The 24,609-nt window shown below is 40.8% G+C and overlaps 1 protein-coding gene across 3 annotated transcripts in view; it reads left to right on the forward strand.

Annotated features, from left to right (window-relative positions):
• Positions 1–24,609, forward strand: part of HTT (huntingtin) — a 111,921-nt gene that overhangs the window by 36,917 nt on the left and 50,395 nt on the right. For all 3 annotated transcript variants that reach the window (XM_060279042.1, XM_060279043.1, XM_060279044.1), the window contains 21 exons: positions 1,209–1,367; positions 1,459–1,556; positions 3,089–3,228; positions 3,339–3,402; positions 4,581–4,681; positions 6,000–6,146; positions 8,695–8,815; positions 9,001–9,077; positions 11,404–11,558; positions 12,818–13,020; positions 13,521–13,647; positions 14,930–15,057; positions 15,588–15,698; positions 17,526–17,603; positions 17,695–17,918; positions 19,530–19,608; positions 20,028–20,189; positions 21,633–21,688; positions 22,320–22,468; positions 23,015–23,151; positions 23,330–23,446. In XM_060279042.1, the coding sequence (XP_060135025.1) occupies positions 1,209–1,367; positions 1,459–1,556; positions 3,089–3,228; positions 3,339–3,402; positions 4,581–4,681; positions 6,000–6,146; positions 8,695–8,815; positions 9,001–9,077; positions 11,404–11,558; positions 12,818–13,020; positions 13,521–13,647; positions 14,930–15,057; positions 15,588–15,698; positions 17,526–17,603; positions 17,695–17,918; positions 19,530–19,608; positions 20,028–20,189; positions 21,633–21,688; positions 22,320–22,468; positions 23,015–23,151; positions 23,330–23,446 (2,633 nt within the window). The remainder of the gene's footprint in view (positions 1–1,208; positions 1,368–1,458; positions 1,557–3,088; positions 3,229–3,338; positions 3,403–4,580; positions 4,682–5,999; positions 6,147–8,694; positions 8,816–9,000; positions 9,078–11,403; positions 11,559–12,817; positions 13,021–13,520; positions 13,648–14,929; positions 15,058–15,587; positions 15,699–17,525; positions 17,604–17,694; positions 17,919–19,529; positions 19,609–20,027; positions 20,190–21,632; positions 21,689–22,319; positions 22,469–23,014; positions 23,152–23,329; positions 23,447–24,609) is intronic.

Raw genomic sequence — 24,609 nt, forward strand, 5'->3', positions numbered from 1 at the left:
GTATTCTTGTGGAAAAATAGAACATTTTTATTTCTGACTATTTCAAAATTTATCAGATATCTTGTCTGTAGTGAAACAGTCATCTGTCTATAGTTGGAGCATTTGCCATTATTACCTGCTGGCAGGGAAGGAATGAAGAAAGTAATTAAATAATTAAATAAGCCACTCTGCTTCAGTACCCAGAAATACATATTGAAGGAATTCCTTCCTCATATGTAAACTAAGAACTACTATGTCATACTTTGAGGAATAACAGCAATTCCTGTTTGGCTATAAATCACAATGAATACCTTGACAGCCCCTTGGTACTTCCAGTAAAGGTTAGGAAACTGGGATATGCTTTTTGCAGTGGCAACATGGGAATTCTCTTCTTACTTTCACATAACTTTGGCTGTTCCCGGATAATGCTGGAGAATCGTTGCTTCGTGCTTAGGTCCAACTTTATAAATTGTTTGGAACTACTGTACACATCCTAGGTGTTTGACGTTTTGCCAAAGTCAGTGGAATTTCAAAGCTGGACGTTTGATTCTGTTAATTCAAAAATATTGTCAACTACAACTACCTGTAACGAAAAAATGGAAGTCTAAGACTAAAGAACATTTTCTCCTTTGCATTTATTATGCACTTCTTTGATTTATTGTTTTTACTGGATTTTATATCTGATATATAATTTCAGCCTTCCTTTAGAAAAGACTAAAAGCTTATTTCAGCACTGTGAAGTATTAAATTGGAGTTCATTGCTGGTAAAAATTTAAGCTAAGGGGAGATATAATTAATAGAATGTAAGTATATAAAAATTGAGTTTATAGACAAATTGAATGGTGATAATTAGAGAGGAAATTTTAATTAATTAAAAAATAATTTGTATATTGTGAAAACTGCTATACGATCAATTGAAATAGGGAATCAATGAGGGGGGAGCCGGGGAAGTCTATAATGTTATGAAGATGATATAAGATTATTAGATATATTTTTTTTCTTGTTGCTCTTTTTTGCTATTTTTGTCTTTTTCTTTTTCTGTGCTCTTTTTTCTTTTTTTTCTTTTAGTAATTTGCACTTAAATGTATTGTTTTTCATATGTGTAAAATGAATAAAGATGATTTAAAAAAGAGAGAGGTTATTTCAGCACTGTGGAAAATGGCAAGAAACAGAAAGCCTGTAAACCAAGACAAAGATCTTTATTATCTGTACCTAATTTATTTTTCTAGAAGAACAGTATATAAAGGATATTGTGAATTATATTGATCATGGAGACCCCCAGATTAGAGGAGCAACTGCCATTTTATGTGGAACGATTGTTTATTCCATTCTCAGTAAATCTCGCTTTGATGTGGAAAATTGGCTAGCAAACATAAGAGCTTCAACAGGTAATAACCACATCAATTTGTAGAATCAGAATTTATACCATCATATGCTTTCAATAGTTTCATTCATTGTCTTTGTTTTTCTTATTCCCAGGAAACAGCTTTTCACTAGTAGACTGTATACCCTTATTGCAAAGGACTCTGAAAGATGAGTCCTCCGTCACATGCAAACTGGCTTGTACAGCTGTACGGGTAAGCAGAAATCTCTCAAAAATATAAGATTTGAAAAGAAGAGCACATCTCTATGGTCTTGTTGCAGAGGCAGGGATTCACAAATACAGTTGCGAAGCAGCCAGCATTAACCAAAATGCTTTTTTCACAACCACTTTCTGCAGCACAAATTGATAGACCTTTTGCACCTTGGACTGCTGACAACTCATGGTTCTGTAGGGTGATGTAGGATTCCATTGTCAAATAGTCTCACGTGGTATACTGTAAGGCAGCTTCCTGTGCTCCTATGGCAGAGCATACAAACTGCTAGAGCCAGTTCTTCCACTGCTTTTCCTCCCTACTCCCCGTCCCCCAATCTTCCTCCAATAGGATACTCTAGGACAGGCATCCCCAAACTGCGGCCCTCCAGATGTTTTGGCCTACAACTCCCATGATCTCTAGCTAACAGGACCAGTGGTCAGGGATGATGGGAATTGTAGTCCAAAACATCTGGAGGGCCGAAGTTTGGGGATGCCTGCTCTAGGAGCTTGAGCTTTTCTTCTTCTTTTTTACACCTTCCGTTTGTGTACCTTTGCTTCCTTCTTGTGTGTCCCTGTGGAGTCGAAGGGCCCCCTGCTGTCTTACTGCTCTTACTGTCAAGAAGATGTTTCTTTTAATGTTCAGCAACATTTAACCTTCCTATAATTTAAGGCAGGCATAGACAAACTCTGGCCCTCCAGATGTTTGGGACTACGATTCCCATCATCCCTGACCATTGGTCCCGTTAGCTAGGGATGATGGGAATTGTAGTCCCAAACGTCTGGAGGGCCGGAGTTTGCCTATGCCTGATTTAAGACCTTTAGATCTAATTCTGCCCTCTTGGTCAGCAGACAAGTCTTTGCCCTCTTCTGTGCAACAGTCCTTCAGATTCTTATGGCTCATCTGCTTGATTGCTTCAGTGCACTAGTGATTTATTAATTTTTTGCCAGGGGGCGGGGGACTTTGTTTTCCTATTCAGTGTAATAAATACAGTCAGTCAATGTTTATTACGGCCAACAGCCAGCATATCAAACCAGAAATTCTGCATAATTCTCTACATAAACAATAAACACGACTGATATGGGGTTTTAACAGTCAATATACTAATTGAATATACAATACTTAAAATACAGGTCCAGTGGAATAAAACACCATAAAAGAATAAGAGCTGTAGCAGCAATATCATCATCGGAGGGCAGGACAAATTGTTATAATATGTTATTCAATAAAAGAGATTTACGTTTTTTAATAGCTAAGGTGCAAAACTTGGCCACAGCGTAGGATACTGAGCTCAAAGAATCTTCCAGAAGGAATTTGCGTAATGTTTCGGGGGGAAATTCCAGATAGTAATAAATACATAACTTTTGTTTATTTAGACGTTGCTGTATTGATAGATTTATCATAATAGGCAAATTGTCCAGTTCAAAAATACTATGCAAATACTAAGATTGTAAGCTTTTATAAAGTTTAAATGCTGTGTACTAATGTGCTAATTATACTGTTTAAAACAATTAATTTTTTGTTTTCCTCCTTAGCATTGCATCATGAGTTTATGCAGTAGCAACTATAGTGCATTAGGTTTAAAATTAATGGTTGACCTCCTTACACTGAGGAATAGTGCCTATTGGCTGGTTAGGACTGAGCTACTGGAAACCCTTGCTGAGGTAGATTTTCGGTAAGTTATTATTTCAGAATTGTGTCCCCAGCTTTAATTACATTTTTTCTCTTTGCTTTGCTCAACTTTTAACAATCTCTTGTACTCTATCTCCCCATCTTTCAATTAAGGCTAATCAGTTTTTTGGAAGGAGGGGCCGACAACCTGCATAGAGGTGCACACCATTATACCGGCGTGAGTAATTGTTCTATTAAATTCTTAACCTTTATGGTTGTCAGGATTTGAGGGTTTACTTAACAGAAAGTAGCTATTTAAATTCCATAAATAAATAAAAAATTCCATATTTTTCCGTCTATAAGATGCCCCCATATAGACTCAGATTTAAGAAAATGGGAGATATATCCATGTATAAGATGCCCCCTAATTTTTGACATTATTTTTAGGGGGAAAAACCTAGTATATATTTAATTCCATGTTGAAGCAGATGGATTTTAATGCATACTAAAAAGAGACAAGGGACCCAGGTGGCGCTGTGGTTAAACCACTGAGCCTAGGGCTTGCTGATCAGAAGGTCGGCGGTTCGAATCCCCGTGACGGGGTGAGCTCCCATTGCTCGGTCCCAGCTCCTGCCAACCTAGCAGTTCGAAAGCACATTGAAGTGCAAGTAGATAAATAGGTAACACTCTGGCGGGAAGGTAAACTGCGTTTCCGTGCGCTGCTCTGGTTTGCCAGAAGCGGCTTAGTCATGCTGGCCACATGACCCGGAAGCTGTCTGCGGACAAATGCCGGCTCCCTCGGCCTATAGAGCGAGATGAGCGCCGCAACCCCAGAGTCGGTCACGACTGGACCTGATGGTCAGGGGCCCCTTTACCTAAAAAGAGACAGGGGCAGCCTGTACCGTTTCACCACCTGAGATGAAACGGAGATCTGCTGCTGACTCACCTCAGGCTTCCACTGCTGTCAGAATGCCTCTCTTCTCACTGCAGTGTGCAAGGCATTGCCGCTCACCTTCCTGGCCCCAGGGCAAGGAAAACAAGTGACAGTGCCATGCACCAGAATGCCTCCATCTTGCTGGCCAGAGGGGGTCATTGCAGCAGTGGGGTGCGGTGCCGCCTCTTGCTCTTCCACTGCCCAAGGCAGGTGCTTCACCCCACCTCATTGTTGAGCCAGCGCTGAAAAGAGGCACTTGCGTTTTTGCATAGAATTTCTAATGTATCCTTCGTGTAAAAGGTTATCTATGAATGAGATGCCCTTGAAGATGAAATTAGAATTTGTGTCTTCATTGTTTGACACATTGTGATCTCTAGTTACCATACCATCAATTTTCTTACCTTTTCCAATGTGGAAGTTGTAATTAATAAACTGTTGCTAATAGTTATAATGTGCATGCATTTGCTGTTCAATTCCTATAGCTTTTAAAACTTCAGGAACGCATGCTCAATGATGTAGTCATTTCTCTGCTTGGAGATGAAGACCCTAGAGTGAGGCACATTGCTGCTGCAGCTTTAATAAGGTATTGGTTAAATTAAACAATTACAATAAATTTGCTTAGTATGCCTTTTAAAAACATTCAGTTTGCAATTTTCTGGTGCAGTCATTGGGGACTAACTTAGCATTAATGCTATGTGTGATACTTGCATGGAGTAAAGGAATTGCCAGAGTAGAGAGTAACGCTATTCTGTTGGGCAGGCTTCCTCAACCTTGGCTCTCCAGATGTTTTTGGCCTACAACTCCCATGATCCCTAGCTAGCAGGCCCAGTGGTCAGAGATGATGGGAATTGTAGTCTCAAAAACACCTGGAGGGCTGGGATTGAGGAAGCCTGCTGTTGGGTTTGCCAGACTGCAAGACTGTTTCCTGAATTTTGATGCTGCAGGACATAGTTTGGCGGTCCTTGTCTTGGAACGAGAGACCAGAAGTCTCTGAAAAGAAGTCCAACTGAAAAGTTGGGTTTCTTTGATAGTTTTCAGAGTTGGGGTGGAACCATATTTGAACTCCATTAGCCCATGAAAACCATTCAGTTTGTTTCATGGGATACTGGGAACAGTGGATTGGGTATTTCCTCTCACATGACCTTAGGCAGGAGCAAAGACTTGTGGGAGACAGGCACTTCCTCCTCAGTTTTTTCTCCTGCCTGACTCAGCAAGTTGTTTCTCCTGGTTCTCCTGCTTCTTCAGATAAATTTTCAGTTTTTGGTATCATTTTATTGTTGCTTTATTTTCCTTAGTTTTAGCAACTTACCCCATGTCTTTGAGTCTTACATATATACCGTGTTTCCCCTTTTTTAAGACACCATCTTATAACTTTTTCCCCTCAAAAAAACACAGGGTGGCTTACTTTCGGTGGGATGTCTTATTTTTTTTATTACCAGTACGGTTTTTATGGCTGGCTTACTCTATGACTACATATTAAAAAAGGGGAAACAAGGTGTATGTATATATGTATATGTATATGTATAGGCTATATATAAGATAAGATAAGATAAGATATCTTTATTGTCATTGTCCCCTTGCGGGAACAATGAAATTACTCGGTTGCTACATCCACTCAGATAAAGCAAAGACATGGGGTAAGTTCTTCTTGTTTTTAGTTTATTTGTCCATATAACCCAAATACCTTAATGAATTAAAAATGTTGGCCATAGTGAGTTTTGTAATGTGGATTAGACTCTTCATGGTAGTTCGCCTTTTAAGGCTAAAAGGTAGTGTTTGCCTGTTGCTTTAAATGAATATCACACTTCGATCTTGAAGATGAGGAAGCTTGCATATAATCTACATTTCACTATTTTTCCATAACTGGTCTGCATTGTGGCTTCTGTTCTCTTTTGTTTCAGGCTGGTTCCAAAGCTGTTCTATAACTGTGACCAAGGGCAAGCTGATCCAGTAGTAGCAGTGGCAAGGGACCAAAGTAGTGTCTATCTAAAGCTGCTAATGCATGAAACTCAGCCTGCTTCTCATTTTGCAGTAAGCACTATCACCAGGTAGAGTTACACTTTATCGTCTCATTGCTTGGCAAGAAAACTATGTTGAGTCAAATTCCTGCATAACCAGCTGGACCCCATTTCTTTACAGCATTCAAAACAGTTTTCACTTCGCCCTCAATAGCAGCTTCTCTTACTTTTGATCAAGGATATTTGTGCAATAGTGTCTCATTGTTGCAAGGCGGTTGCTCATGGTAAATTGGCAGTAATAAGGACTTGTTTTACACTGCATCCTAAGGCTTGACGGTGTTGTTACGGAAACAAGTTACAGTCCAATGCCAAGATGTTACACCAAGATTATATATATATATATATATATATATATATATATATATATATATATATATATATATAATTGATATATCTCAATAATAAATAAAAGATGCATGTTTAGCTGTTAACAATACTGAAACAGTTAATCCATTAATATATCAATTTCTGCAATTTGGGTTAACCATTCTCTAATTGAGCAAGCTTCCTAGTTGGTGTTAAATTTTGGTTTGTATTTTTACCCTGAGAGTATATTTGAGAAAGGGATTGCCAGCCTGTTGCCCGTGGTTTAAAAAAATATTATAAAAATATTTTTGGGATATTTTGGTGGCAAGGGGAATGCTAGGACTCGCTGTGTGTGTCTGTTTGAGAGAGATGCACTTGAGCAGAGAAAGAGGGAGGTGTGGGGGGGTATATTTGAGGGAAGAAGGGGAGGAATGTATGTATGTGTGGTCTGTGAGAGGGGGAGAGGTATAAGTTTGTGTGTGTGATCTGTGAGAGGGATGTTATTTATTTATACCCCACCTTTTTCCTTGATGGGATTCGTGGCAGCTTGTAGATTAAAACAAGAACCGCTAAAAACAGAGAAACCAATAATGAAAATCCAATTAAACACACATACCATATATAAATATTTTAAAAACATGCAGGCAACAAAGCAGTCAATTCCCCAAAGCCTGTTGGAACAAGAAAGTCTTCACCTGCTGGTGGAAGGACAGCAAGAAGGGATCCAGACCAGCTTCTCCAGGAAAAGAGTTCCTGCGTGGATAGGAAATAAGCATGCCTATGAGGCTGGTGGGACAGAGAGAAGGGCCTCCCCCATAGATCTCAGAGCCTGAGCAAGTTCCTGTGAAGGAATACAGTCACATAGGGTTTTATAGATCATCTATCGATCTATCGTCGGGCAGTTTGAATCTGCATGACAGGGTGAGCTCCCATTGCTCTGTCCCAGCTCCTGCCAACCTAGCAGTTCGAAAGCACACCAGTGCAAGTAGTAAATAGGTACCACTGTGGCGGGAAGGTAAATGGCATTTCCATGTGCTCTGGTTTCCGTCACGGTGTCCCTTTGCGTCAGAAGCGGTTTAGTCCTGCTGGCCACATGACCCGGAAAGCTGTCTGTGGACAAACGGCGGCTCCCTGGCCTGAAAAGCGAGATGAGCATCATACCCCATAGTCGCCTTTGACTGGATTTAGCCGTCCAAGGGTCCTTTACTTTTACCTTTACCTAGATAATAACCATCACTTTGAATTGTGTTAGGAAACAGACTATAACCTATAACCTGCACTTGGTCTGTGATCTGTATGTGGCAAGTGTGGACTGGACAAGGATGGATAAGAAATTGCAGATTAATCTCTTTTGGAAACTTGGTCTCTCAGTTGTGTACCCTAATTATTGAGGGAATAAATACAGTTTCTAGGTGGTGAGCAAGACTGAACAAATGAATATATTCAAAAGGGCATTCTTCCCTATGGTCATCTGGAGGGGGGTGGTGGGGACAACAGTATTACAGTATTACTATTTTTGTAAGTAGTTGCATGAGCAAACCAGCAGCTATATATATAGCACCCGAGAAAAGGAAGAAATAAAAATATGGCATAAATGTCACCATTCCTGCTTTTCATACTGTGTAATGGATAGCATTTCCTATGGTGGATCTTGTTGGTAGCTTCGACAAGATTCACCATAGTGAGTCTCACCAAATAGTGAGTCTCACCAAACTGCGGGAGGCAGTGGAAGACAGGAGTGCCTGGCATGCTCTGGTCCATGGGGTCACGAGGAGTCGGACACGACTAAACTTCTAAACAACAACATGGTGGATCTAGAATGCCACTTCAGAATCCTTGTCTGGTTCAGTCCTCTAGAACAGGCATCCCCAAACATCCCCAGATGTTTGGGCCTACAACTCCCATGATCCCTAGCTAACAGGACCAGTGGTTGGGGGAAGATGGGAATTGTAGTCCAAAACATCAGGAGACCCGAAGTTTGGGGATGCCTGTTCTAGAACAACCTTGCCCAATCTTGTGTCTTCTAGCTGTTGTTGGACTCCAATCCCTTGTCTGTGCTAGCTGAGGCTGATGCAAGTTATAGTCTGGAGTCTATATAGTCACTTTTTTTAAAAAGGGTAATATTCAAAGAACAACCCTGGGAATATACATCAGGCAGACCTCACATGGGACGGTGAAGATCACAAATTATATTCAATTCCTCCCTCATTCAACAAGGTACTATTCAACTTTTAAAGGAAAAAGTAACACCTATTTATTGCTTTTGTTTTAGAACGTACAGAGGATATAATATATTACCAAGTCCAACAGATGTCACAATGGAAAATAACCTTTCTAGAGTTATTTCTGCAGTTTCCCATGCCTTGACAACATCATCAACAAGATCTCTAACAGTGAGTTTGTCCAGAAGTTTACCAGCTGAGTTTCTAAATATATTCAGATATTTTTTACTTCTTCTGTGTATAAAGCATTGATATTTCAAGCGCCCATGATGGAGGCTAAGGGTGGGGATGCTGTGTCATGCTTCATATTTCCCCATGTTATTGATAGAAATGTATTTTCTGTTTTGGTATTTTAGTTTGGTTGTTGTGAAGCTTTGTGTCTTCTGTCCACATCATTTCCAGTCTGCACCTGGAGCGGAGGATGGCACTGCAGGTATGTTTCTTCCTCCTTTACGCAAGCTTCTAGAGCTCATGTTTACAAAAACAGGACCGCCATATGGTCTTATTAGCTTATTTGCCTTTGAACCCTAATGAGAATGAAATTTCAAAATTAGCGTGATAGGCTGTCATATCGAGGTCTAGAAAGTCAGATAATTTAAAAAGATGGTTTAACTTAATAAAGGTGTGAGAAACAAGAACTTTTTCCAGTGAAGAGGACTATGTGGTATTCGAGTATAAGGTGGAATAATGTTCTTTTCAGAAGTTAACATTTTATACAGCTTAGTACTTTCTGTGTGATTCTTACTGCTCTCATCAAAGGCATGAAAACCTGCTAGAGAGAGCGGATCAGAAATGTTAATTTTAGTTTTTTGTTGGGATTTTAAAAATATTCTGAGTAGACAACTGATGTCTATGCAAAGAATGGGGAAACTGTGTCCCTCCCTCCAGATGTTGGTCTCGAACTCATATCCGCCCCAGTCACTATGACTAGAAATTATGGGAGTTGTAGTCCAACAATATCCAGAGGGGAACAAGTTCCCCATCCCTGGTCTGTATCTTTCTTTCTCTGTGCCTGTTGCCTTATGGGGATTATACTTGCTGATGGTGGATCCTTTCCCTGCCATGAATACTTCACCAATAGAAGTTTGTATCATCTTCAATTTCTGTGCCATGTTTTAAATTGTCAATGTCAAAATTTAGATATTCAAAAGTGACGATTGCCTTTAAGCTACCAGTATTTTGATAGTACGGTAAATACTTTCATTTTTCTTTGTTGTCAACAACAACAAAACTTGGTTAATTAGTAACACTGTTATAAAGAATTATCCAACAATTTAAGAGATGTTGCTTTCTTTTTGCCCCAAAACTCAATACCCTTTTGTAAAAGGACTGGCACAGGCCAGAGTGTAAAAGGGTCCTTAAAATATACTGGAGTAAGACTGTGTCCTTACTTTTCATTAACTCCTTTTTTATTTCCTTTCCCCTTGTGACCTTGGGCAAGGGGGGCCCCCTCTTCCTTCACTGTTGCTAGGAGGATAAAGGCACGTATTGCTCTCACCTATAAGGCTCAGCATCCATCCACCCTGTTACAGATTACTGCACACTTAAGAGGACAACCTCAGTTGTCCCATTCACAAACACTAGCATTTGAATCAGACGACCTTCACACTTTGAACGTTTTCCTTGGTTTTATAGAATGTGCTCACCTTGTTTTAAGACAGATGCTTTCTGTTTTTCAGATCTTCCCAAAGATCATCTTAGCTTCAGCACCTCACATCGTGAGGATGTATCCCATGCCAATCAGAGACAGGAGTGTTGATAATTTACCATGAATGGGCCTTCTAGATTAGCATAGAGATATATCGACAGCCACATTCCTTCCTTCCCTCCCTCCTTTTATGGTTGTCTCCCCTCTCTTTCAGGTCCACACTCTTATGTGGAGTCAAATCGTAGTCAGTCCCAGATAGGCTGATGAAGGAGTGAGGGGTTGCTTCTTGCCTCTCTCAGACAGCAAACTAGAATAGCAATTCCAGATACAGTCTAGTCCAGGGGTCAGCAAACTTTTTCAGCAGGGGGCCTGTCCACTGTCCCTCAGACCTTGTGGGGGGCTGGACTATATTTTTTGGGGGGGGGGATGAACGAATTCCTGTGCCCCACAAATAACCCAGAGATGCATTTTAAATAAAAGGGCACATTCTACTCATGTAAAAACATGCTGATTCCCTGACCATCCACAGGCCGGATTGAGAAGGCGATTGGGCTGGATCTGGCCCCTGGGCCTTAGTTTGCCTACCCATGGTCTAGTCCTCTGTGTGCGCATGTGTTGGATCCCTCTGGAACAAGCTGCTGTGGGAACCTTGGAAGATAGTCAGTTTATTTAATGATTGATGCCAGCTTGATCTTGTCTGGAAGCCCCAGATGAAGGCCAAAGAACTACCCAGAGATAGGAGCATAACCTGGTTGGAACTTCATACTATCTACCAGGCCCCATTGGACTTCTTGGACTTAGTTGGAGATGTGTATTTCCATCTTTAGCCTTTGTAGTCTTTAGTTCAGTTCCCCAAATGCTAAAGAATAAGGTTGCTAGATGGTTCACTTCATAATTTTACACAAACTAACTTGTGTTGCACCCGTAATTGCATTGCTTCAGGCCAGGGAACACTACAGACCACTATGGAAACTTGCTAAAATTCCAGGATATGAGGCAGGGGCATCCTCAATATTTTATTTGCATTTTTGTGCTAACTTTTGTATTTTATTATGCATTATCGTGTATATTGCCTTTTGTGGAAACTGACTGTTCATAATTCAACTTCCAGTTTTACTCTACTGGGTTCTACTACCGAAGACTCTCAAAAGAGTAGCACTATTGGTATGGCTGGTTTGGTTCTGTCCCTGCTTTCATCCGCTTGGTTCCCACTAGATCTTTCTGCACACCACGATGCTTTAATACTGGCTGGAAACCTGCTTGCAGGTAGGAAGAAAGTTCAGCAATGATGATTTAATCTTAATCAACAGTTTATGGCTGTCACTCAGGTTCTCTCTTCTCATTCTTTCCTTTTCCATGCACTGGTAGCATCTTATTTGGGCTGTTGCAATGTTTCGTGTAGGAAAGTGCCTTGAAGACTGTTCAGAAACTATTGTTTGCCAGAATACGGTAGTGTGATTATAACCTGAGACCAGATATAGAAAACATTCCATTTTTGCAGTGAATATACTAGTTACACGGTTGGCGCTGTGGTCTAAACCACAGAGCCTAAGGCTTGCTGATCGGAAGGTCGGCGGTTCGAATCCCTGCAACGGGGTGAGCTCCCGTTGCTTGGTCCCAGCTCCTGCCAACCTAGCAGTTTGAAAGCACATCAAAGCGCAAGTAGATAAATAGGTACCGCTCTGGCGGGAAAGTAAACGGCTGTGGACAACCATTGGCTCCCTCGGCCAGTAAAGCGAGATGAGCACCGCAACCCCAGAGTCGTTCACGGCTGGACTTTATTGTCAGGGGTCCTTTTTTTAATACTAGTTACAGGTCCATTTCCAAGCACAATTAAAAGTGTTTTTTAAACACATATATTTTAATTTTCTTTCTTCAATAAATGAAGCATTCAGATAACATCCTGCGTTTTACAACATATGCTTCAGTGGAGGTCTTTGGGGAGTAAGGTGCCCTGGGTGACACTACCCTAATTTCATTGATCATTAGTAGGGACAAATAATTATATTAAAATGTAAAGGTGGCACTATTTGTACCTTATTCCTAGCTCCCACCCCACCTCTTGTGCCCACCAGCCTGTGTGTGCTGTTGCTTAAAACGCCAGGTGGGGTACATAGTAAGATCTAACTCATCTGTGATTTGAAGCTGCCTTATACTGAGTCAGACAATTGGTCTGTTTTACTCAGTATTGTCTACACTGACTGGCAGCAGCTCTCCAGAGTTTTCTGTCAGGATCTCTCCCTGCTGTACCTGGAGATCTGGTGATTGAATGTAGAACTTTCTGCATGCAAGGCATGTGTTCTACCCCTGAGCTACAGTCCTTCCCCTAAAAAGTGGAAGGCTTTTACTCATTTATCAACCATGTGTTTTATACACGCCCACACACACCATGTGTGATGATAGGTAGATAGATAGATACATACATAGAGTGAACTCTGGTAAGGAACATTTACCTAATGCATATTCCAGACTTCTTTAATATATACCAATTAACTTAAGGAATTTGCTGCTTGTTATGATTTCAGCTAGTGCTTCAAAATCTTTGAAAAACCCCTGGACTAATGAAGAGGATGCTAATACTGGTGGGGCTAAACAGGAGGAGCCTTGGCCAGCTCTAGCAGACAGAACTCTTGTCATTTTGGTAGAGCAGATTTTTTCCCATTTACTGAAGGTCGTTAATATTTGTGCTCATGTAATGGATGATGTTGTTCCTGGTTCAACAATAAAGGTATGGCTTTGTTTTTTAGTAACAATATACTTAAGGAGCAATAGTAGTATATGCTTTCCCCATTTCGTTAGGAATAACTGAAGTGTCACAAAGTAGTGCCGTTAAATAAACTCCAGTGTTGTCACTCAGCCATCCAGAGCCAAATTTGGAGGGCTGGGAGTGGTGAGAGAGCAAGGAAAACTCCCATCAGATGTCGCTGTTTATGGCATTGTAGTTGCTCTCAGTTTGTTTATGGTTTATTCATAATTAAAATAAATAGTTCAGTTAGATGCAGAACAAGTGTTTTATCTGTCCTTTATAAAAGAATTTGATAAAATTAGGCTCTAAGGTTTTTAAAAATGTATCTAAAATGTAATGATTTGCAGTTTATACCCTTTATATGCTAAAATGGTTAATGCTAAGAAGACTGCAGATTGGCATGTTCCTTGTTTTCCTGCAGCCTTTTTTTTTTACTAAGCATAGTTGTGTTTCTGTTTTTTTTACTGATACTTTTTTTAAAGGCAACTTTACCATCTCTAACAAATCCACCTTCTCTGAGTCCAATTCGGCGCAAGGGAAAAGAGAAAGATGTTGCTGAACAGACATCCGTACCAATGAGCCCTAAAAAGAGTAGTGAAAACAGCCCAGGTGGGTAGGATGAGTCTGTCAAGCTATGCATAGCATAGCCAATTAATGTTTTGTATTTTCCAATTCAGTTCACTCCCCCCCCCAAAAGCATTGCCCTGTTTCTGCTTATATAGTACAGTACAAATATAAACTTAGTTGGTCTTTAAGGTGCTACTGAAGGAATTTTTTTATTTTGCTTCGACTCAGACCAACACGGCTACCTACCTGTAAATAGTACAGTACAGTATTTGGAAACTGCGCATCTTTTTGATGAGTTTTCTGACAAAGCCGTTTCTTTCTAATCTTGCAATTGTTTTATAGTCAGAATAACGGGTCCACATGAAGCTGGCTTGTTTATTAGCTTTTTCATAGCAGCTCTAAGATGGTTAAATATAAAGGCCAGGTTTGCAAGTCACATTGCACTCATGTTGGTGAGTGTAGAAAGGTCTGCAGAGTGCAAAAGAGAGGAAGGAGAAGCCCCTTACACAAACAGACACCTGCTCACACCATGTTGGATCTCTCCTGGCTTGGTGTCTACATTTGCACAGAATATGCTTACTGTGAGAGGGGAGTTTTTTTGTTTTTATTTTATTATGTGTTTTGTTTTCTCATTTTGTATTTTTCTGTTGTGAACTGCCATGAGATTTTTGGATGAAGGGCAGTATGCAAATTGAATTAATAATATTTTAAAAACAGGAGCATAGGGAAAAGGCAAAATAAAATTTATCACAGACTCATAATAATACTACAAACCCATAGCAGTTTCAGATTTCAGTGGGATAAGGAAGGGTTAACTGGGTTGGGTAATGATCATTTCAGTTCTCCAACTGCTGGGCCAAATACAGCCAAAATCTGTACTTGAAAGAACCCTGTGGTTTGCAGAAGTGCAACTAAGGGGGGAACTAAAGAACAGAATCCCCCCAAAAAAACATTCCTGAGAAGAGCATGCAAATCCCACTTAGAATCATAGAATTGTAAAGTAGGAAGGGACCCCAAATGTCATCTAGTCCAACCCTCTGCAATGCAGGAATCTCTACTGAGGCATCTATGACAGATGGCCATCCAACCTCTGCTTAGAAGCCTCCAAGAAAGGAGAGTCTGTAAAGTGAAGTAATTTGTTGCAGTCCTGCTCTCCAGAGCACGAGAAAACCAGCTTGCTCCATCTTCCATGGGACAGCCCTTTAGATATTTGAAGTGCATATATATTTAATCCACAAAGTGATTACACAGAGAATCGCTGTCATCTCTGGAGGTCAGTTCTAAGAGTTTAACACTAATAGAATTTTTTTTTTTCATTAACAAGCTCCCAGGCAAACAGATGCTTCAGGTCCTGTTCCAACAAGCAAATCGTCAACACTGGGTAACTTCTATCATCTCCCTTCATATCTCAAGCTGTATGATGTTTTGAAAGCTACCCATGCTAACTATAAGGTACTATCTCCCCCTGCACTTAAATCTATCTTCAAAACATGCATGCTCTGATGTTACCGAGTTAATTCATATTGTAAATTGTATTTTCTTAGGGTTCCAAGTCATAGCTTAGCAGCAAGCATTAGAGAAGTGTATTTTTTGCTTCATTTCTTGAGCCCAGTTGCTGCATAAAAACAACATACAGAATACCTAAATGAAGCGCATTAAATTTAATCCACAAAATTAAATGAAGCATCCCACTCCTTTTTCTTTCTGCTTGGAAAGGTTTCAGTTCCTTAATTTTTTGTAGTAGGTTCCATTTTTGATAGCAGTCCTGTGCCTGCCTATTAGTAGTCTGTTGATAAGTAGTTTGATGAGGTGTATTATTAGATAACTTATTGCAAGGGTTTTACAAACTTGCTAAATGGTTATTATGCTCTCAACTTCTTCTTCTTCTTCTTCTTCTTCTTCTTCTTCTTCTTCTTCTTCTTCTTCTTCTTCTTCTTCTTCTTCTTCTTCTTCTTCTTCTTCATTTTGTATCGGTGGATAAGGTTACACTGGATCTCCAGAACAACAATGAAAAGTTTGGTGGATTTCTGCGGTCTGCTTTGGATGTCCTCTCTCAGATTTTAGAGCTTGCCACTCTTCAAGATGTTGGAAAAGTGGGTTAATTAATTACTTGTAATGCTTTTTAATGACTGTGTCACTTCATCAACTAGAGAAACAAGTCTTAATTGTTTTACAAGTTATCCTCATACTGGATGTGATGGTATATTTTGTTAAGTAATTCCTGTCCCTATTGGTTGGTATCAGAAGTTGGCTTTAAAGATTTGGACTCCTATCCTGAGAACCCCTTCAGTCCATGCCAAGATTTTTTGACATTTCTTTCTACTTTCAAATTCTCAAAAGTGCCTTCACAAGCAGCCTATCAGACTCTTATAAGAATGAAATGAGTCAGAAGTCTCAGCGTACATGCAAAGCTTGTCAGGTAGTTTAACGGGCCATGATTTTTGACAGAATCTAGGAGTGTGTGTGCACCCGTACACCACAATGATGTCAGTTGAACTTAAGTATATGTAAACAAACCTACGATTTGCTTAAGTGCCTGGAAATTTCCATTTCACTGTATCTGAAGAAGTGTGCATGCACACGAAAGCTCATACCAAAATAAAAACTTAGTTGGTCTTTAAGGTGCTACTGAAGGAATTTTTTTATTTTACTTCGATCCAGACCAACACGGCTACCTACCTGTAACCAGAACTACGATTTGCTCGTTGTTGGATCTGCCTATTCTATTTGGGGATCAATGTGTCCCCTGTTTCCAGACACAGCCCTTGTGTGTTGTATGATAAGCCATCCTTGAAACTCTGGAGAGGTTCCTTAGCAGTCTCCAGAGCAGTTGGAGGAGGTGCTATTAAAGTAGGGGTGCAAATGAAAAATAGCACTGCTTTCCATTTCTGAATCATAGGAACAAAGGAAGCTGCTTTTATACCAGGGGTAGAGAATCTCTAGCCCGGGCCCCAAATTTAACTAGCCATGACTCAAAACAATTTGGCCTGTATGTATGTGATATCTGTTGTGGGGCAAGTAGAGACACAGATGGATTGGCTGCACAACTGCATTCCTCATGGGGAACTCGGATTGCACAGCCAGTCCCTGCAGAATGCAGAGTTGAAGTCAATGCTCATCAGCTGCTGGATGTTGCATTTAACCCTCCTGAATGGGCTGTGAGACTTGAGTTTCCCCATTGGGAAGCTGATCATGCAGTCAGTCCCTGCAGAAAGCACCTTTCCCAGCCCCACACTCAGTGCTTTGTGCTTAGGAAGTACAGGGCAAGGGATTTTGACAGCTGGGTGAAATAACTGGGTGGCTAACGGACAGGTAAGTTGGCCTGCAGGGGTGGGGACAGGTGGCAATCTGGCCTGTTGGCCCAAAAGGTTCCCTGCTTTATATTGAGTCACACCATTGACCCAACTACCTCAGTATTGTCTGCAGTGACTAGTAGCTCTCCAGGATTTCAGACGGGTTTCCCCTATCCCCTGCAATTGACTAGGGCCACTTCTATATGCAAAACAGATATTCTACCACTGTCCTTACAGATATCCTCAGATTTTAGGTATGCTTCGCTCAGTATTTGCCATCACAATGATATGTTTAAAATACACAATTTTGAAGGACTATTTACAAGTGTTTTCACTGATCTACTTGCTGAGGTACCATTACAGAATTACAATTACTTTATAAACACCCATAATACTCTGGGAGCCATGTCAGTATTATCACTGATAACAATATTTCGTCTTTGTTTTCTGTTTCCCTCCTGTTCCTTAAATTAATTTAATAGTTCAGTATAATAAAATTAATGTTACAATACCAAGCTCCTCATATCATGTGATTATTGTATATACATATATATATAAAGAGTGAGAAAGCACAGCATCTTTATAAACTGGCTAAACTGCAACTTTTTGAAATTTCCCTGTTTATAGTATGTTGAAGAAATTTTGGGTTATCTGAAATCCTGTTTCAACAGAGAACCAATGATGGCAACTGTATGTGTGCAGCAGGTAAAAAGGAAAAAAAGTTGTTTTCTTTCAACATTGTTAACCTTGTCTGCATTTGCCTAATTTTACACTTGTTTTCCCATTTCCCCCCTAGTTGCTAAAGACGTTGTTTGGCACCAACTTGGCGTCACAATACGATTGCTTGTCTTCAAATCCTAGCAGATCCCAAGGCAAAGCCCAGCGCCTAGGCTCTTCAAACTTGAGGCCCGGTCTTTATCATTATTGCTTCATGGCTCCTTACACACATTTTACACAGGCACTTGCTGACGCTAGCTTAAGGAATATGATGCAGGCTGAACAAGAACATGATACTTATGGGTAAGAGCAACTTTTATCCTTTTATTTCAATAATATTCCTTTATTTACATTATATCTCTCTATCTGTCCACCCACCCACCCACACTGTCCTTGTAATGCATAGATGAAGAGAAGCAGGATATAATACACATTTTACTGCAGTCCTATGCATGCGTACTAAAAAATAAGTGCCACTGTGTTCAGTGGAGCTTATTCCCAGATAATTGTGAATAGGATGACTGTTACAGTGCAATCCTATAGTTATCTACTCAGAAGTAAGACCTCTTCAGTAGGACTTACTGCCATGCAAGGGACGTCAGTGGCACTGTGGCCTAAACCACCAGGCCTCTTGGGCTTGCCTATCCTAAGTTCAGAAGTCTTGCAGCCCAGGAAGTTGAAACAATTCACATTAGCCAGCATGTGGGCATGCAAGGAAGGTCACACATGAGCTGCGATCCCAAGTTTCTGAGGACGCGGTCTCTACTCTTCTTTCCATGGGTTCATAAGATTCAGCAACAGGGGTTTAGATTTACTGTTTAAAGTTCTAAGTAGACCACACCAGCTGGAGCCCTCTGAAAACAGAAATACATTTTTTATGACACCCATAAATAAAGCTGATATTTTAACGCCAGGAGCAGGAGGAAGGATTAAGGCGGCAAACCCAAGCAGGTCACCTGTTAAATTATTTGTGTATTTACTGCACTTGTGGTGCTCCTCTTGTGTTGCAGTATAAACCTCTTCAGCCTAACCATAGGCCTTCTTGAAATTAGATCAGACAACAACAACAACAACAACAACAACAACAACGATCTATATATATAAAAATATAAAAATCGTGAAACTGCGTTCTACACTTTTTTCCGTAACCGCTTGACCGATCGTCCTGAAATTTTGACACAACGATCCAGGCCACTCCCCGAGCGTTGTTGGGGGCAAAAATCCCTCAAATCACACACCTGGGCAGGTGTAGACCTGGTTTTCCACCAAGTCAAACAGTGCCCTCAAGTGGCGTAGTACCCTCCTCCACCCCTCCCTTCCTGTGAAATCTAAGCCACACCCACAAACCAAATGACATCATCAACCAAGCAACTGAAACCACCAAGGCGGCCATTATCAGACAGACTAGGCCGCTTTCCAGACTAGGCCAGACTAGGTGGGGCGGGGGGGGGGGGCGAATAGAGGGCAGGGATACGTAATGGGTCAGAACAGGGTGGGGGGAACACAGGGATGAAACCTGCCCTCTCCACAATATCTCACCTCTGCTTTGCAGACTAGGCCGCTTTCCAGACTAGGCCAAGTGGAGGTGGGGGGGGGCAATAGAGGGCAGGGATACGTAATGGGTCAGAACAGGGGTGGGAACACAGGGATGAAACCTGCCCTCTCCACAGTATCTCGCCTCGACTCAGGGGGACTCTGAGGCTCAGGGGTATCTGAAGGTGGGCTATTACCCTCCATTTCACAGACTAATGCACAGCAACGCGTGCAGGGCCAGCTAGTAATAATAATAAAATAATAGAATATACCGACCTTTCTCCAAAGATCACAGGGTGGTTTCCACTACTCTCTGCAATAATATAGGTATTCTAAAATAAATATGCACTAATAATAAGTATTAATATTTGTTTTCTATAGGTGGTTTGATATATTGCAAAAGGTTTCTACCCAACTGAAAGCTGGCATGTCAAGTGCAGTGAAGAATCGTGCTGACAAGGTACGAGCAGAAATACATTTCTAAAACTGCTGCTTGTTCAGTTTGCAGTGGTTTCCTTTGGCACAGACACAGAGTGCTTTACCCCCCCCCCCAAAAAAAAAGCAGGACTCACTTTCATTATTAGAGCTCAATTGAGGGAGGAATGTTTTGCATTCCAAACCTGTGAACCCACACCAGTCCCTGCTTTATTAAAAATCATGGAAGACTTGCCTATAAAGAAATGAGGTTGACCTAAGTGTTTCTAAAACCTTTCAGTCCCAAACCCTTTGCTGGCTTTTCACAAAACAGATTTATTGGAAGTATTGGAACTGGGCCCATGATCATGACAGGAAACGTTTTGTCACTTTAGGTTGACAATTAAATGCAATATTTTCACACTGGGATCCAGTTTAATTCCTGCATTTCCCCTTTTTCCGTAGAATATTATTCATAATCACATTCGTCTGTTTGAGCCCCTTGTCATCAAAGCATTAAAACAGTATACCACAACAACATCTGTACAACTACAGAGGCAAGTTTTGGATCTTCTTGCACAACTGGTTCAGCTACGGGTTAACTATTGTCTTCTCGACTCCGATCAGGTATGTCCTTCAGTTTCACTTATGTGGAATTGATAAAAGAGGAGTGGCCATTTGTGTTCTTACTCAAATTGACATAATGTATGATTATAGACAAATAAGCTTGACTTATTACTTCAGTGGAGAAGATGTAATTTGTGTTAAAGCAAAAAATCATGTCCTTATTTTCTGAAACCTAATATTTTACTCTTGTTCTTGGTTTGGCTGGCTGCCACTTCACCTCCTTTGAAATAAAGCATTGCTGTGGATTGTGCTATTGGATATGCTGTATATATTAAATGTCTTTTACTCAAAGACATATTCATTGCATAACTTCAGGATCCTGCAGGATGTTGAAAATGGCCTGTGTACTACTGGAATAGTGAGGGAAATATTTGCATTCCTACTTATTCCAGAGGGCCGTCTCCTTCCCCAAAAAGTGTTTTGGCTGCTCTGTTCTCATAGGCACATGTGTGGAAGGAGTAGGCAGGGTCAAACAGGGGTGCTGTGTTCCTACCACTTCAATTGTTCCTTCTTAGTTTTCTCAGGTTTTCTTTGGTTGTGGTTACTCTCCCTTCCCACCCCGACTCCTGACCATGTATACTTCTAATGGAGGAAACTGTTTCCTTGCCAATTCTGGACTAGAAAACCAGGAAGCTTCTTCCCCTAAATGGTGTCAGAAGTGACCCTGTTTTCATACCATGAGGATGTGCAGAGAAACTGACCACTGCATTGGCATAACAAGGGAACTTTATAGTAAATTTAGAAACACATTTGGCAACTGGAATGTTGGTCACTACAAGAATTGTTCATTTTCTTTTTAACATACAGGCAGTGACCGTTTTGCACACATTCAAAAAACGTACAACCACCGCCACACGAGTCTGATTGGAAGGGGGGGGGGAGGTTTAGGAACAAGCCCCATGTAAATTGTATTTGTGCAATAGTATGTACAGTATGTGGAATAATATGAACAACCAATCAATAACCTTTATTAGGCACAACAGACCCGACAATTTCAGGACAGACATTATAGAAAAAATATGTAAATTATATATGTAAAATATTTTTTATACACACACACACACACACATTAATTGAAACAATATATCAATCCCCTAATCCTCTTTATAGTGGCTTAGTCTTTCTGCATGGACTGAGCATAAAATCTCTGCCACTATTAAAGTGATTTTATCGTTACTGTCCGATAATAATATTTGAATAGGTGGTAATGTAGAGGTTGATGTATCCATTTGTAAAGCATTTAACAATCTCCTTCTAGCATTAGTGCCGTAATTACAGGAGAAGAAGATATGGTCCAATGTATCAAGTTCATTCTTATGAACAACAAGAGGTTGTTTTAAAAAGTCTGATCAGATGTTTAATCCCAATGCACATTAAGTGTTTTGTCTTTTTAAACTTTTGGTGGGGCATAAATTAATGCAGATTTTTTTTGTTTGTTTGCAGGTTTTCATTGGGTTTGTGCTAAAGCAGTTTGAATACATTGAAGTGGGACAGTTCAGGTATAAATCAAGTCTCCTACAGACTTCTGGAATTATATGTATAAACAATTGAATGCAAGTCCAATTTTTAAATGATTTTCATTTTTCCAAAAATTGCTTCCTCGTGGCAATTGGGGGTAGATGGGAAATTACATCCCTATTGTGAAGACACCCCCCTTGCTGCACCATAGCAGTTGTGTCGCTAAATGGGGAGCATTGGCGCAGATCCCCTCCCCATTCAAGCAAGGGTAATGCCACTTAATTTGCTTTCAGTGGTGCTGACATGTCATCAGATTTGGGTATGTGGGGTTATTATATCATTGCAATATATGATCAATAATTGGCTGAGATCATGCAATGGGAGAAGAAAATGGCATCAAAAGGACAGCAAAAACAGTGGTTGTCTTTTTCATTTTTTAAATGGGATGTCATCCTCCCACAACCAAGAAAGAAATTAGATCATGGGGATGATCCTCTCTTACTGCTCTGCATTTAGGAATATTTAAATTATAGAGTTATTAGGCATAAGATTCTTTTGTCATTAGCTGAATCTAGTTCTCAGCTGTTTTGAGCCTCCAAAGTGAGTGGTCCTCCTCCTTATGGAAGTTTCAGAAGTCTCTTAAAATATTTCTCTTCCTTTTTCTCTCTCTAGGGAATCAGAAGCAATTATTCCTAGTATCTTTTTCTTCCTGGTATTGTTGTCTTATGAGCGCTACCACTCCAAACAGATAATTGGAATTCCTAAAATTATTCAGCTGTGTGATGGGATAATGGCCAGTGGAAGGAAAGCCGTTACGCATGGTAATTAAAGAGTAAAGTTTCATAACTGACGTTCAGTATATCAAGTGCTAAAAAGTTGTAAGGGTTTTGTGGCATTGAATTCGAGAATTATTCCAATCATTATAAAAATTTGCAGGAGAGTCTATGTGCTTTCTTTACATCCTGCCTTTTCTTCCTTTTAATAAGGGAATTTGTGCAAGAAACCTTTCTGTACCAGTTGTTGACCTATTCAAGAAATACTCTTCTATTGGGAAGAATATTTTTTGTTACTATAACTGTTAGCTAGGTTCTTTGCCACCTGGGTGTTTGGTTATTCTTTATTGGCAAGAGCTGGATCATCTTAACCGTAAGCTTTTGTGTCTTGTACCAAGCAGAGATAAAAGGCTTGGCTTCTGAATCCTTCCCCCTACTCCTGGCCTTAAAATACAAGTGTCATTTTTAAAAAAAACACACATTAAAGATACATTAGTCCTAAGGTTTGACAGCAGAACGTCTATTGTTAAGAGTTTATATCTTTGAGTTCTGTTACATTTTAATTAAAAATTGATATTGTAACTTTTTTTGTAGCAATACCAGCTCTGCAGCCCATTGTTCATGATCTGTTTATATTAAGAGGAGCAAACAAAGCTGATGCTGGGAAAGAACTGGAGACACAAAAAGAAGTGGTTGTCTCAATGTTGTTGAGACTTATCCAGTACCATCAGGTAAATTGTGTAGGCATGCTTGCAGGCTACTTAGTATGTCCATTTTTGTTTAGAATAGTTTGGGTTGAAGGTCTTGAATTCCATGTTGTGTTCGGCAAAGAGAACTGAAAGGAATAGTTTTCTAATGATATAAAGGAATGTGGCGTGTTCTGAGATCTGAGATTTTATTTATCTTCAGGTACTGGAGATGTTCATCCTAGTATTGCAGCAGTGTCACAGAGAGAATGAAGACAAATGGAAAAGATTATCCCGACAGATAGCAGACATCATTCTCCCAATGTTGGCAAAACAGCAGGTTAAAACTATCAGTTACCTAAACTAATATATGTTCCACTATTAGTTTGCAATATGTGTGTTTCAACTTCCAGTAGGCTTGTTAAGTGTGCTGCAGCTAAAACAACAGGCAAACTTGTAGCATCTTAAAGACTAACAAATTTATGATGATGAATTGAAATTCAGGAGTTTTTACTGCAGTCTCCTTTTGAAGTTCCTTTGTTCAAGGATAGTCAGCTTAAGGTCCATTAATAAATTAAGTTCAAATAAATAAATAACCCTGGGATCATGAAATATTTCTCTGCTGGTTTTTATGTATTGTCTTTATTGATGTCAGGCTTGTGCCCATTTGAGGGCTGGCAATCTGGCAGCTTTTGATGCGGAAGTGGCAGTTCCAGCCACCTAATCCCTCCTTTGGTGGGTGTCCCAGGGTCAGATGGGGAGGACACAGGTTTGTTGTTCAAGATGCAGCTGTGGCTCCACAAGTGGGAGCAGACCCACACTCTCCAGCACGTCCGCAAGTTTGGCATTCCAACAAGCTGTAGGAGGCTTATGCATAAGCTTGCCCTGCCATCAGGCCCGTCCTAGCCATAGAGGCTAGTGGCGCGGAGAACCACGGCGCCAGGCGCTGGAAGGGCGCCAAGTGAGCGCAGGGTTCCGGCGATCTGGCCAGGACTGCGCTCCTTCTCCGAGGACTCAGCGCTGCGCCTCCTTCTCGTTTCCCCAGTGCTGGGTTCCGCTCAGTCGAGCTTTGCCACCAGCGCGCGCACAGCGCCCAAGCAGCTCTTGTTGTTCCCGCGGTGCGTGTGCTGGTGGCGAAGCTTGACTGAGCGGAACCCAGCACTGGGGAAACGAGAAGGAGGCGCAGCGCAGAGTCCTCGGAGGTGGCCTCCCGCTGCTGCCGCGGTCCGCTTAGCACTCCCGGGCCCTTGGAGAGGCTCTGGAGGGGGGCGCTGGAGGGACCTAGTGCCAGGGCGCTGGATGGGCTTAAGACGGCCCTGCCTGCCATGCCTTTAAAAGCTTTGCTGGCTAGTGTGAGAACTCATCGAGCCAAGCTGCCTTATGCCTTTGAACTTTTTTTGCTTTGATCTTGAACTCCTTGAACTTTGACAGCGGCTTCTAGCCTGGTAAGCGCCACCAGTTCCCATTACCTAGTCAGAGGTTTGAGGCTACTTTAGCCTTGTC

The sequence above is a fragment of the Zootoca vivipara genome, chromosome 9 (genome assembly GCF_963506605.1).
Source record: "Zootoca vivipara chromosome 9, rZooViv1.1, whole genome shotgun sequence".
In the NCBI taxonomy this organism is placed as follows: Eukaryota; Metazoa; Chordata; class Lepidosauria; order Squamata; family Lacertidae; genus Zootoca; species Zootoca vivipara.